This window comes from Habropoda laboriosa, unplaced genomic scaffold (assembly GCF_001263275.1).
Source record: "Habropoda laboriosa isolate 0110345459 unplaced genomic scaffold, ASM126327v1 scaffold23, whole genome shotgun sequence".
In the NCBI taxonomy this organism is placed as follows: domain Eukaryota; kingdom Metazoa; phylum Arthropoda; class Insecta; order Hymenoptera; family Apidae; genus Habropoda; species Habropoda laboriosa.
This window is the reverse complement of record NW_017100140.1, coordinates 629,899-645,593: the sequence shown is the minus strand read 5'-3', so window position 1 is coordinate 645,593 and position 15,695 is coordinate 629,899. Positions and strand designations below refer to the sequence as shown.

Sequence of the window (15,695 nt, the reverse complement as noted above, 5' to 3'; positions counted from 1 at the left end):
TGAATGGTCCACGAGTCGTCCACCAACTTATAGTACCTCGCCTTTCTAAAGGCTCTCCAATACGGTGGAAGTAAGCCACCAAGTCGGCGGACGATTGGCCGTAAAGTGGGACTTCCGGTGGCGGGGCTTCCGATTGGCTTCGTCGACGAACCACGAACACGTCGCTCCTCTTTTCCTCGGCCTCTTTTCGCCACTTGAAATTTCCACGAATTTTTTTCTCTCCCCGAATACGAGCGGTATCGAGAGAACGCGGCGTGTGTCGGCACGTCTCTCGCGGAGCGTGCGAGATGAAAAGAGGAAGAAAATTGACGGTGGTGGGGGAGAGCGTAGAAAGCCGCGAAGACGCGTCCCACTTCCTTCGTATCCGCGAATAACGCGAGAGGGATCGGGACAAAGTGGGTCGTTCTCTGGGATTCCGGGTTTCTGGGACGGCCGGCGAGAGAACACGAGGAACGAGGACCTTGAACGAGAGTGCCACATGTCGAAGAAAGTAGATAGCACGCGAGAACTGGCCATTAGAGGCTACTAGCTGACTCCCTACGTTCGTTCCTCGGATCGATGGTTCCTGACGAATTTCACTTGATGATCCATTGGATCCGCCGAATTTGTCCGCGTATCGATGCAGGGAGAATGTTCAATTGTGGTGTATTGGGCTCTGCAATTTGGGCAGAAATTGGAAAAATTCAGTTCGAACGTGTATTTCAAATAGAATCTTTTTAATTGTAGCAACAATTTTTAATCATTAATCATATGTTACTGCTACCCCAAAAATGTTTATTAACTAAATCTAGCAAAAGGAAGAAAAGTGTCGTTGATCACTGCAAGTGCTCAAGAATTTTCAGAAAAGAAATTAGAAATTTGAAAAATTTTTTTTGACAATATAGTTTAGCCATAATTTATTTCATTGTACCAATAATACTTATTCATCGATAATATATTTTTACAATCTACAATCCTCAACGAAATTTTTTATTAATTAGGGAGCACAGAAGTGACTAAAGAATTTTCAGAAAAGGAATTAAAAAATTGTATTTTGTTTAAACCTACCACCCATAATTTATTTAATTATACCAAGAATTTTTATTCATCAGTAATATGTTACTACAATTTGCAATCCCTCAAAAATTTGTTTAATAGCCAAATCTACTCGCAAAATTAATTGCAAGTCAGAAAATATTGGTAGCAAATTCAAAATGAACGTAGATTGATAAATAGTCCCAAACATTGAGTAATACCTAATCAATTATAGTATCACACTACTGTAACAATTTCTATAAAACCTACTCAAATTTTGAATTCAACATTTCTACGAAATCTGCACAATTTTTAATTTAACATTATTTCCTCTGATTCCAGCTCGTACCAAGCTGAAGAAGATGGTGCTACCACTTCTCCTCGCCCTGAAACTCAAAGCCATGATCGTCCTTCCCATCGTCATGACCATGATCGGTCTCATAGGAATCAAGGGTCTCGGCGCAGGCCTGCTGTCCCTTCTTCTCTCCGGAGCAGTGGCCCTCAAGGCACTCTTAACACCTCCGCCATCTTACCCCGCCAGAGTAACCTACGGAGTAGTAAAATCGCCACCGGATGTCCATCACGAGCACTGGCACAGGTCCCAAGAGGAGGTGAACCAGCCCTACAGAGGCTGGGCCCCAGAATTCGGGCCTGAACAGTATCCCTACCAGGAGCTCCCTTAATCGAGCAATTCCATAGCTGAAATTCATCCCCTCATCCCGTCACTCTATTTATTGTCTCCTCCACAATTTTAAATAAAAACATCACAACCCCTTTGTTTTCTACAATCTCGCGTTTCAATCAAAGATCCTCCAATCCCTCGTTTCATGTGTTCAAAAGATAGTCGCTCGAGATCAAACACTTTCTCATCGATCATTGTTCGAGCGTATCCTGTTCGATAGCCAAAATAATTCAATAAATAATTGGAGATCTATAATCGCGAGGTAAGCAGGTTACTCGCCCGCGGAGGGGAAGGCTGACGACCCAAATAGTGGCGGAGCAGCGAGTATCTGCGCGACGAGAGAGAGGAGCGACAGGTATGGAGGGAGAACAGGGTGGAGGAGTAGGAAGAGGAAGGAATCGGGGTCACTGTGACGAGAAAGGTGGGGAATGTGGCCGTGACTGCCATTGGCTGCGTTCCGTCTTCCCCGCTCCGTGGATCCTCAGGATCAAGGTCACTGGGTCATTGCCTCCACGTGGACTCCCACTTGGTTGCTTCCCCTCTCACCGCGTGAGTGTTTCTACTTTTTCGAGTGGGGGGAGACGGAGTAACGGGATCGGTTGTGATCGAGGCGAGTGGAGGGAGAAGAGACCTTGGGTATATACGGGCTGATCGAGAGGACAGCACCGTCAAGAGCCTTTGAGGAACTCGAGGCGAGTGGGTCCTCTGGAGTTGGGCTCTTATTGATGCAGAAACTCGACTATGCTTGAGGATTTCTTCTGTTCGGAATTTTGTCGTTTTTGGTAGGAAAATGATTACTATTTTGTTTTAAAAAGACTTTGAGTAGGGAATTTTGAAGGTTTACTGGAGGGTTGAGTAATAGATGGGGTTGTTATTTTTAGGTGATTTTGGAAATGAGTAATTTTGTTCTGTTCCTGTTTGTAGCTTTAATAGGATAATTGAGAGGATATTTTTTTAGAAGATACTTTTAGAGGACTCTTTTTAAGAAGGTTATCGTGAAATCTACTTTGAAGATTAAATTAAAACGTTCCTAGTTAATGTAGATTTGCAACACGATCCTATTAACGATCATTATCCCATGCTTAACTTAATTTCCATTTAATTCGCGCAATTAAGTTCATTGAGAATCGAGCCTCGAGAAATGAACTCTCATTTCCTGTAGGATAGTACGCCTTTTTGTTATTCAACGAGCGAAGAATGGGTCAGGAATATTGGTGAATGTGTGAGAGATCGAAACAATTAAAAGTACAATGATCTAGCTGGTGTTGAATCATCAGGGCGAGGAATTCGAGGTATTCACGGGCTCGCTCCATGACTGACCTTGAAAAACTGCGAAAGTACGAACGTGCACGGTGCATTTTGAGCGCATAACGGATGCTCGTTCTCGAATTAACGAGGTCTACGCAGCCACTCGGCCAGCAACTGGGATCAGACGACGTCGATGCACCCCGATTTTTTTTCGTTTCACCGGACCCACGGCTTGATTACGGGAACGCATTCGGTCGGAAACGCCGGAGAGGCGTCATGGGAATGCTGGACGCGTGAATCTGGACAGATTCACGCGACCGTGAGCTACTGGACGTCTGAGAATTTGTGACGATGTAGTGAAGAAACTTTCTGGGAATTGCAATGATTTGAAATTGAAAATTTATGGAATTGCTATCCTTTAAAATAGGGAACTTTTGGCATTAGAAGTTTTCAGGTCTTTAATATTTCGGAATCGGGAATTGCTGGAATTGCATACTTTGAAATTTGGAAATTGTCAATATTGCAATCTTTGGGAATTGGAAACTTTTGGTATCGTGATTCTTGAAAGTAGGGAATTTCTGATGTTCGATGTTTTGGGAATCGTGGAATCTCTGAATCGGAAATTTCGGGAGTTGCAATGTTTCAAAACCCTGAAATTTGTGAAATTGGAAATATTTCAATATCGGAAATTTCCGGAATTGGGATCTTCAGAAATCGGAAATTTCCGGAATTGCGGGCTTTCAAAGTCGGAAATTCCCGGAATTGCGGGCTTTCAAAGTCGGAAATTCCCGGAATTACGATTTTTCAAAATCGGAAATTTTGGATTCCGTATCGCTTCGAAATTGCAATCTCTCAAAATCGGAAATTTTTCATACCACAAGCCTTCGGAATTGCCTACTTTCAAATTCGGGAATTGTCAATAGTGCCAATATCCAAATTTGCCACCTTGCAAACTCGCTAATCCTTAATACCGCAAATTTTCAAAATTGCAGCTATTCCAATATCGAGAATCTCCAAATCAGCGAACTTTGGAAAGTAGAAATTTGCTCCATACCTCCATGTATCCCGGACAAAAAAAAAAATCACGAACACCCGAAGGATCCATAAATACGCCGCGGCGCAGTAGAATGATCCGTCATGGTCAGACACGCGGCCGCTCCTCGTTCCGAGCGACACGGTTTTCCAAATCACGTGCCGTTCACCGGCGATCCTGGCCGGCGAACGATCTCCACCGTCTGCTTCGAGGATCTCCGACAGATCTTCAGGGAATTCTCTCGATCCGGCGTATCAGCACACGACTTTCTCAACGTCCGTTCGTCTCAATTTTCAACGCGAAAATGGGTTAACCGCACGAAGACTTGCGATCGATCAGCTAAACTCCTCGCAATTACGTTCACCGTTTCGAATGTGTAATACGGCAGATCGGATCCTGGCCGATGGAAAAGTAGAGGAAAAAACCCAGGGAACATAAGCGAAATAAAAAGAGACGTGGAACGTAGGCTGGCCTGATTGCGGTGTAGACAGGGACAGTCGAGTAAAATTGGAGACTCGCACCGACTGAATGAACGCACCTACGATCATCTCGTTCGTTCTTTTACCAGTTTCCGTGTTAGTTTCTACGAAGCTGAAAGGCCTCTCTATGCGGTTAACCTGGATCGATTTCCATCGATTAGAGTCCATCCCGGCTGTCTTCTCTGCGCTCTGTACAGTTTTTTCACGTTCGAATGGAAAAATCTTTAGACGAAAGCTGGCTCGTTCTGTTATATCATTCGGATGATCGTTTAGAGAAACCGTAGAATGGGGAATTAAGGACACTTATGAAATTGCAAATCGCCCATAAAACCGCCGATGGTCGGTTTTAATTTTCGCTTTCGCGCCGTCTCGAAAGTAGAGTAATATGTGGCGTTTTCTATTTTGTTACCGTGTTTCTTCTTTACCCGCTGGACTTTCCAGGGAACAGAAATTTCAAGGGTAGAGGAGAAAAATTCGTCTAACGAAAATTCGATTTGTGGGAAATTGTTCTCGCGACGTATGTACGTATAGGAAATGTATCCAGAAGTGTATATGGTAACCGTATACGTGGAACAGTTATGGGGAACGCGCCCATTCACGTTTCACTTGCGGCACAATTCGCGTGCTATCGATTGGAAAGGCGTTACCAGAGAGTCGATCGATGAAAATCGAGTCTAACTCCTTGACAAACCGTAACACGGCAATTCCACATTTTCCACTGCAATTTAGTTAGATAGAGGAGTAATCATTTCCAGGTTTTTACGGTCGTTAGAGATTGACGCGAATGAGAATCCATCAGAGAAACCAATCGGTTAAAGCATATATTCGACGTAATTTTACGGAGTGCAAGAAAATTTTGAAGAAATTATTGCGTTTAGCTGGTGTAATGTGAAATGTCGAATTTTTCACGGAGGAGTGAAAATCGTTTTCTAAATTCAAATAAGTGGCAGTCTTGAATTCTTGAGAATTGTGCGAATTTTCAGTTGACGCGAAAACACTCAGTTTTCAACGTTTAGACGTTAATCATTTGGGAAATTGATTTAAGAACAGTTAGAAATCTGTCGTTTCATATTAAACGAAAGAAAAGTCAGAGAAAACGGAGATGTTGTCTTTCAGGCGAGAAATACTCGTTAAAGGAAAAATAATGAATAATGAAAATGATGCACATTAATTACTGAACAATAAATTTCAAAAATAAGAAATAGCGAGCAATGAAGAGTAGTATAAAATGCCACATTAAACTTAAGAAGAAATTTCTCAAGCGAACTATAAACATTTCTTAAATTACAGAAGTTATAGAAATTATAAAAATTGTCAAAATTACTATTAATTTCGTAATAAAAAATAGTCGAAAATGCTCCGAGAAAAGTTATAATAATTTTAAAAATTATAGAAATTGTAAGAATTGTGAAAATGATCAAAATTGTCAAAATTACTATTAATTTCGTAATAAAAAATAGTCGAAAATGCTCCGAGAAAAGTTATAATAATTTTAAAAATTATAGAAATTGTAAGAATTGTGAAAATGATCAAAATTGTCAAAATTACTATTAATTTCGTAATAAAAAATAGTCGAAAATGCTCCGAGAAAAGTTATAATAATTTTAAAAATTATAGAAATTGTAAGAATTGTGAAAATGATCAAAATTGTCAAAATTACTATTAATTTCGTAATAAAAAATAGTCGAAAATGCTCCGAGAAAAGTTATAATAATTTTAAAAATTATAGAAATTGTAAGAATTGTGAAAATGATCAAAATTGTCAAAATTACTATTAATTTCGTAATAAAAAATAGTCGAAAATGCTCCGAGAAAAGTTATAATAATTTTAAAAATTATAGAAATTGTAAGAATTGTGAAAATGATCAAAATTGTCAAAATTACTATTAATTTCGTAATAAAAAATAGTCGAAAATGCTCCGAGAAAAGTTATAATAATTTTAAAAATTATAGAAATTGTAAGAATTGTGAAAATGATCAAAATTGTCAAAATTACTATTAATTTCGTAATAAAAAATAGTCGAAAATGCTCCGAGAAAAGTTATAATAATTTTAAAAATTATAGAAATTGTAAGAATTGTGAAAATGATCAAAATTGTCAAAATTACTATTAATTTCGTAATAAAAAATAGTCGAAAATGCTCCGAGAAAAGTTATAATAATTTTAAAAATTATAGAAATTGTAAGAATTGTGAAAATGATCAAAATTGTCAAAATTACTATTAATTTCGTAATAAAAAATAGTCGAAAATGCTCCGAGAAAAGTTATAATAATTTTAAAAATTATAGAAATTGTAAGAATTGTGAAAATGATCAAAATTGTCAAAATTACTATTAATTTCGTAATAAAAAATAGTCGAAAATGCTCCGAGAAAAGTTATAATAATTTTAAAAATTATAGAAATTGTAAGAATTGTGAAAATGATCAAAATTGTCAAAATTACTATTAATTTCGTAATAAAAAATAGTCGAAAATGCTCCGAGAAAAGTTATAATAATTTTAAAAATTATAGAAATTGTAAGAATTGTGAAAATGATCAAAATTGTCAAAATTACTATTAATTTCGTAATAAAAAATAGTCGAAAATGCTCCGAGAAAAGTTATAATAATTTTAAAAATTATAGAAATTGTAAGAATTGTGAAAATGATCAAAATTGTCAAAATTACTATTAATTTCGTAATAAAAAATAGTCGAAAATGCTCCGAGAAAAGTTATAATAATTTTAAAAATTATAGAAATTGTAAGAATTGTGAAAATGATCAAAATTGTCAAAATTACTATTAATTTCGTAATAAAAAATAGTCGAAAATGCTCCGAGAAAAGTTATAATAATTTTAAAAATTATAGAAATTGTAAGAATTGTGAAAATGATCAAAATTGTCAAAATTACTATTAATTTCGTAATAAAAAATAGTCGAAAATGCTCCGAGAAAAGTTATAATAATTTTAAAAATTATAGAAATTGTAAGAATTGTGAAAATGATCAAAATTGTCAAAATTACTATTAATTTCGTAATAAAAAATAGTCGAAAATGCTCCGAGAAAAGTTATAATAATTTTAAAAATTATAGAAATTGTAAGAATTGTGAAAATGATCAAAATTGTCAAAATTACTATTAATTTCGTAATAAAAAATAGTCGAAAATGCTCCGAGAAAAGTTATAATAATTTTAAAAATTATAGAAATTGTAAGAATTGTGAAAATGATCAAAATTGTCAAAATTACTATTAATTTCGTAATAAAAAATAGTCGAAAATGCTCCGAGAAAAGTTATAATAATTTTAAAAATTATAGAAATTGTAAGAATTGTGAAAATGATCAAAATTGTCAAAATTACTATTAATTTCGTAATAAAAAATAGTCGAAAATGCTCCGAGAAAAGTTATAATAATTTTAAAAATTATAGAAATTGTAAGAATTGTGAAAATGATCAAAATTGTCAAAATTACTATTAATTTCGTAATAAAAAATAGTCGAAAATGCTCCGAGAAAAGTTATAATAATTTTAAAAATTATAGAAATTGTAAGAATTGTGAAAATGATCAAAATTGTCAAAATTACTATTAATTTCGTAATAAAAAATAGTCGAAAATGCTCCGAGAAAAGTTATAATAATTTTAAAAATTATAGAAATTGTAAGAATTGTGAAAATGATCAAAATTGTCAAAATTACTATTAATTTCGTAATAAAAAATAGTCGAAAATGCTCCGAGAAAAGTTATAATAATTTTAAAAATTATAGAAATTGTAAGAATTGTGAAAATGATCAAAATTGTCAAAATTACTATTAATTTCGTAATAAAAAATAGTCGAAAATGCTCCGAGAAAAGTTATAATAATTTTAAAAATTATAGAAATTGTAAGAATTGTGAAAATGATCAAAATTGTCAAAATTACTATTAATTTCGTAATAAAAAATAGTCGAAAATGCTCCGAGAAAAGTTATAATAATTTTAAAAATTATAGAAATTGTAAGAATTGTGAAAATGATCAAAATTGTCAAAATTACTATTAATTTCGTAATAAAAAATAGTCGAAAATGCTCCGAGAAAAGTTATAATAATTTTAAAAATTATAGAAATTGTAAGAATTGTGAAAATGATCAAAATTGTCAAAATTACTATTAATTTCGTAATAAAAAATAGTCGAAAATGCTCCGAGAAAAGTTATAATAATTTTAAAAATTATAGAAATTGTAAGAATTGTGAAAATGATCAAAATTGTCAAAATTACTATTAATTTCGTAATAAAAAATAGTCGAAAATGCTCCGAGAAAAGTTATAATAATTTTAAAAATTATAGAAATTGTAAGAATTGTGAAAATGATCAAAATTGTCAAAATTACTATTAATTTCGTAATAAAAAATAGTCGAAAATGCTCCGAGAAAAGTTATAATAATTTTAAAAATTATAGAAATTGTAAGAATTGTGAAAATGATCAAAATTGTCAAAATTACTATTAATTTCGTAATAAAAAATAGTCGAAAATGCTCCGAGAAAAGTTATAATAATTTTAAAAATTATAGAAATTGTAAGAATTGTGAAAATGATCAAAATTGTCAAAATTACTATTAATTTCGTAATAAAAAATAGTCGAAAATGCTCCGAGAAAAGTTATAATAATTTTAAAAATTATAGAAATTGTAAGAATTGTGAAAATGATCAAAATTGTCAAAATTACTATTAATTTCGTAATAAAAAATAGTCGAAAATGCTCCGAGAAAAGTTATAATAATTTTAAAAATTATAGAAATTGTAAGAATTGTGAAAATGATCAAAATTGTCAAAATTACTATTAATTTCGTAATAAAAAATAGTCGAAAATGCTCCGAGAAAAGTTATAATAATTTTAAAAATTATAGAAATTGTAAGAATTGTGAAAATGATCAAAATTGTCAAAATTACTATTAATTTCGTAATAAAAAATAGTCGAAAATGCTCCGAGAAAAGTTATAATAATTTTAAAAATTATAGAAATTGTAAGAATTGTGAAAATGATCAAAATTGTCAAAATTACTATTAATTTCGTAATAAAAAATAGTCGAAAATGCTCCGAGAAAAGTTATAATAATTTTAAAAATTATAGAAATTGTAAGAATTGTGAAAATGATCAAAATTGTCAAAATTACTATTAATTTCGTAATAAAAAATAGTCGAAAATGCTCCGAGAAAAGTTATAATAATTTTAAAAATTATAGAAATTGTAAGAATTGTGAAAATGATCAAAATTGTCAAAATTACTATTAATTTCGTAATAAAAAATAGTCGAAAATGCTCCGAGAAAAGTTATAATAATTTTAAAAATTATAGAAATTGTAAGAATTGTGAAAATGATCAAAATTGTCAAAATTACTATTAATTTCGTAATAAAAAATAGTCGAAAATGCTCCGAGAAAAGTTATAATAATTTTAAAAATTATAGAAATTGTAAGAATTGTGAAAATGATCAAAATTGTCAAAATTACTATTAATTTCGTAATAAAAAATAGTCGAAAATGCTCCGAGAAAAGTTATAATAATTTTAAAAATTATAGAAATTGTAAGAATTGTGAAAATGATCAAAATTGTCAAAATTACTATTAATTTCGTAATAAAAAATAGTCGAAAATGCTCCGAGAAAAGTTATAATAATTTTAAAAATTATAGAAATTGTAAGAATTGTGAAAATGATCAAAATTGTCAAAATTACTATTAATTTCGTAATAAAAAATAGTCGAAAATGCTCCGAGAAAAGTTATAATAATTTTAAAAATTATAGAAATTGTAAGAATTGTGAAAATGATCAAAATTGTCAAAATTACTATTAATTTCGTAATAAAAAATAGTCGAAAATGCTCCGAGAAAAGTTATAATAATTTTAAAAATTATAGAAATTGTAAGAATTGTGAAAATGATCAAAATTGTCAAAATTACTATTAATTTCGTAATAAAAAATAGTCGAAAATGCTCCGAGAAAAGTTATAATAATTTTAAAAATTATAGAAATTGTAAGAATTGTGAAAATGATCAAAATTGTCAAAATTACTATTAATTTCGTAATAAAAAATAGTCGAAAATGCTCCGAGAAAAGTTATAATAATTTTAAAAATTATAGAAATTGTAAGAATTGTGAAAATGATCAAAATTGTCAAAATTACTATTAATTTCGTAATAAAAAATAGTCGAAAATGCTCCGAGAAAAGTTATAATAATTTTAAAAATTATAGAAATTGTAAGAATTGTGAAAATGATCAAAATTGTCAAAATTACTATTAATTTCGTAATAAAAAATAGTCGAAAATGCTCCGAGAAAAGTTATAATAATTTTAAAAATTATAGAAATTGTAAGAATTGTGAAAATGATCAAAATTGTCAAAATTACTATTAATTTCGTAATAAAAAATAGTCGAAAATGCTCCGAGAAAAGTTATAATAATTTTAAAAATTATAGAAATTGTAAGAATTGTGAAAATGATCAAAATTGTCAAAATTACTATTAATTTCGTAATAAAAAATAGTCGAAAATGCTCCGAGAAAAGTTATAATAATTTTAAAAATTATAGAAATTGTAAGAATTGTGAAAATGATCAAAATTGTCAAAATTACTATTAATTTCGTAATAAAAAATAGTCGAAAATGCTCCGAGAAAAGTTATAATAATTTTAAAAATTATAGAAATTGTAAGAATTGTGAAAATGATCAAAATTGTCAAAATTACTATTAATTTCGTAATAAAAAATAGTCGAAAATGCTCCGAGAAAAGTTATAATAATTTTAAAAATTATAGAAATTGTAAGAATTGTGAAAATGATCAAAATTGTCAAAATTACTATTAATTTCGTAATAAAAAATAGTCGAAAATGCTCCGAGAAAAGTTATAATAATTTTAAAAATTATAGAAATTGTAAGAATTGTGAAAATGATCAAAATTGTCAAAATTACTATTAATTTCGTAATAAAAAATAGTCGAAAATGCTCCGAGAAAAGTTATAATAATTTTAAAAATTATAGAAATTGTAAGAATTGTGAAAATGATCAAAATTGTCAAAATTACTATTAATTTCGTAATAAAAAATAGTCGAAAATGCTCCGAGAAAAGTTATAATAATTTTAAAAATTATAGAAATTGTAAGAATTGTGAAAATGATCAAAATTGTCAAAATTACTATTAATTTCGTAATAAAAAATAGTCGAAAATGCTCCGAGAAAAGTTATAATAATTTTAAAAATTATAGAAATTGTAAGAATTGTGAAAATGATCAAAATTGTCAAAATTACTATTAATTTCGTAATAAAAAATAGTCGAAAATGCTCCGAGAAAAGTTATAATAATTTTAAAAATTATAGAAATTGTAAGAATTGTGAAAATGATCAAAATTGTCAAAATTACTATTAATTTCGTAATAAAAAATAGTCGAAAATGCTCCGAGAAAAGTTATAATAATTTTAAAAATTATAGAAATTGTAAGAATTGTGAAAATGATCAAAATTGTCAAAATTACTATTAATTTCGTAATAAAAAATAGTCGAAAATGCTCCGAGAAAAGTTATAATAATTTTAAAAATTATAGAAATTGTAAGAATTGTGAAAATGATCAAAATTGTCAAAATTACTATTAATTTCGTAATAAAAAATAGTCGAAAATGCTCCGAGAAAAGTTATAATAATTTTAAAAATTATAGAAATTGTAAGAATTGTGAAAATGATCAAAATTGTCAAAATTACTATTAATTTCGTAATAAAAAATAGTCGAAAATGCTCCGAGAAAAGTTATAATAATTTTAAAAATTATAGAAATTGTAAGAATTGTGAAAATGATCAAAATTGTCAAAATTACTATTAATTTCGTAATAAAAAATAGTCGAAAATGCTCCGAGAAAAGTTATAATAATTTTAAAAATTATAGAAATTGTAAGAATTGTGAAAATGATCAAAATTGTCAAAATTACTATTAATTTCGTAATAAAAAATAGTCGAAAATGCTCCGAGAAAAGTTATAATAATTTTAAAAATTATAGAAATTGTAAGAATTGTGAAAATGATCAAAATTGTCAAAATTACTATTAATTTCGTAATAAAAAATAGTCGAAAATGCTCCGAGAAAAGTTATAATAATTTTAAAAATTATAGAAATTGTAAGAATTGTGAAAATGATCAAAATTGTCAAAATTACTATTAATTTCGTAATAAAAAATAGTCGAAAATGCTCCGAGAAAAGTTATAATAATTTTAAAAATTATAGAAATTGTAAGAATTGTGAAAATGATCAAAATTGTCAAAATTACTATTAATTTCGTAATAAAAAATAGTCGAAAATGCTCCGAGAAAAGTTATAATAATTTTAAAAATTATAGAAATTGTAAGAATTGTGAAAATGATCAAAATTGTCAAAATTACTATTAATTTCGTAATAAAAAATAGTCGAAAATGCTCCGAGAAAAGTTATAATAATTTTAAAAATTATAGAAATTGTAAGAATTGTGAAAATGATCAAAATTGTCAAAATTACTATTAATTTCGTAATAAAAAATAGTCGAAAATGCTCCGAGAAAAGTTATAATAATTTTAAAAATTATAGAAATTGTAAGAATTGTGAAAATGATCAAAATTGTCAAAATTACTATTAATTTCGTAATAAAAAATAGTCGAAAATGCTCCGAGAAAAGTTATAATAATTTTAAAAATTATAGAAATTGTAAGAATTGTGAAAATGATCAAAATTGTCAAAATTACTATTAATTTCGTAATAAAAAATAGTCGAAAATGCTCCGAGAAAAGTTATAATAATTTTAAAAATTATAGAAATTGTAAGAATTGTGAAAATGATCAAAATTGTCAAAATTACTATTAATTTCGTAATAAAAAATAGTCGAAAATGCTCCGAGAAAAGTTATAATAATTTTAAAAATTATAGAAATTGTAAGAATTGTGAAAATGATCAAAATTGTCAAAATTACTATTAATTTCGTAATAAAAAATAGTCGAAAATGCTCCGAGAAAAGTTATAATAATTTTAAAAATTATAGAAATTGTAAGAATTGTGAAAATGATCAAAATTGTCAAAATTACTATTAATTTCGTAATAAAAAATAGTCGAAAATGCTCCGAGAAAAGTTATAATAATTTTAAAAATTATAGAAATTGTAAGAATTGTGAAAATGATCAAAATTGTCAAAATTACTATTAATTTCGTAATAAAAAATAGTCGAAAATGCTCCGAGAAAAGTTATAATAATTTTAAAAATTATAGAAATTGTAAGAATTGTGAAAATGATCAAAATTGTCAAAATTACTATTAATTTCGTAATAAAAAATAGTCGAAAATGCTCCGAGAAAAGTTATAATAATTTTAAAAATTATAGAAATTGTAAGAATTGTGAAAATGATCAAAATTGTCAAAATTACTATTAATTTCGTAATAAAAAATAGTCGAAAATGCTCCGAGAAAAGTTATAATAATTTTAAAAATTATAGAAATTGTAAGAATTGTGAAAATGATCAAAATTGTCAAAATTACTATTAATTTCGTAATAAAAAATAGTCGAAAATGCTCCGAGAAAAGTTATAATAATTTTAAAAATTATAGAAATTGTAAGAATTGTGAAAATGATCAAAATTGTCAAAATTACTATTAATTTCGTAATAAAAAATAGTCGAAAATGCTCCGAGAAAAGTTATAATAATTTTAAAAATTATAGAAATTGTAAGAATTGTGAAAATGATCAAAATTGTCAAAATTACTATTAATTTCGTAATAAAAAATAGTCGAAAATGCTCCGAGAAAAGTTATAATAATTTTAAAAATTATAGAAATTGTAAGAATTGTGAAAATGATCAAAATTGTCAAAATTACTATTAATTTCGTAATAAAAAATAGTCGAAAATGCTCCGAGAAAAGTTATAATAATTTTAAAAATTATAGAAATTGTAAGAATTGTGAAAATGATCAAAATTGTCAAAATTACTATTAATTTCGTAATAAAAAATAGTCGAAAATGCTCCGAGAAAAGTTATAATAATTTTAAAAATTATAGAAATTGTAAGAATTGTGAAAATGATCAAAATTGTCAAAATTACTATTAATTTCGTAATAAAAAATAGTCGAAAATGCTCCGAGAAAAGTTATAATAATTTTAAAAATTATAGAAATTGTAAGAATTGTGAAAATGATCAAAATTGTCAAAATTACTATTAATTTCGTAATAAAAAATAGTCGAAAATGCTCCGAGAAAAGTTATAATAATTTTAAAAATTATAGAAATTGTAAGAATTGTGAAAATGATCAAAATTGTCAAAATTACTATTAATTTCGTAATAAAAAATAGTCGAAAATGCTCCGAGAAAAGTTATAATAATTTTAAAAATTATAGAAATTGTAAGAATTGTGAAAATGATCAAAATTGTCAAAATTACTATTAATTTCGTAATAAAAAATAGTCGAAAATGCTCCGAGAAAAGTTATAATAATTTTAAAAATTATAGAAATTGTAAGAATTGTGAAAATGATCAAAATTGTCAAAATTACTATTAATTTCGTAATAAAAAATAGTCGAAAATGCTCCGAGAAAAGTTATAATAATTTTAAAAATTATAGAAATTGTAAGAATTGTGAAAATGATCAAAATTGTCAAAATTACTATTAATTTCGTAATAAAAAATAGTCGAAAATGCTCCGAGAAAAGTTATAATAATTTTAAAAATTATAGAAATTGTAAGAATTGTGAAAATGATCAAAATTGTCAAAATTACTATTAATTTCGTAATAAAAAATAGTCGAAAATGCTCCGAGAAAAGTTATAATAATTTTAAAAATTATAGAAATTGTAAGAATTGTGAAAATGATCAAAATTGTCAAAATTACTATTAATTTCGTAATAAAAAATAGTCGAAAATGCTCCGAGAAAAGTTATAATAATTTTAAAAATTATAGAAATTGTAAGAATTGTGAAAATGATCAAAATTGTCAAAATTACTATTAATTTCGTAATAAAAAATAGTCGAAAATGCTCCGAGAAAAGTTATAATAATTTTAAAAATTATAGAAATTGTAAGAATTGTGAAAATGATCAAAATTGTCAAAATTACTATTAATTTCGTAATAAAAAATAGTCGAAAATGCTCCGAGAAAAGTTATAATAATTTTAAAAATTATAGAAATTGTAAGAATTGTGAAAATGATCAAAATTGTCAAAATTACTATTAATTTCGTAATAAAAAATAGTCGAAAATGCTCCGAGAAAAGTTATAATAATTTTA

General features: G+C 28.1%; 1 protein-coding gene across 1 annotated transcript in view; it reads left to right on the top strand.

Moving 5' to 3' along the window:
* LOC108570501 overlaps positions 1–1,697 on the top strand; it is a 2,785-nt gene extending 1,088 nt beyond the window's left edge. The window contains 1 exon segment of the mRNA XM_017932372.1: positions 1,357–1,697. Within this exon segment, the coding sequence (XP_017787861.1) occupies positions 1,357–1,697 (341 nt within the window).
* The last annotated feature ends 13,998 nt before the right edge of the window (positions 1,698–15,695 follow it).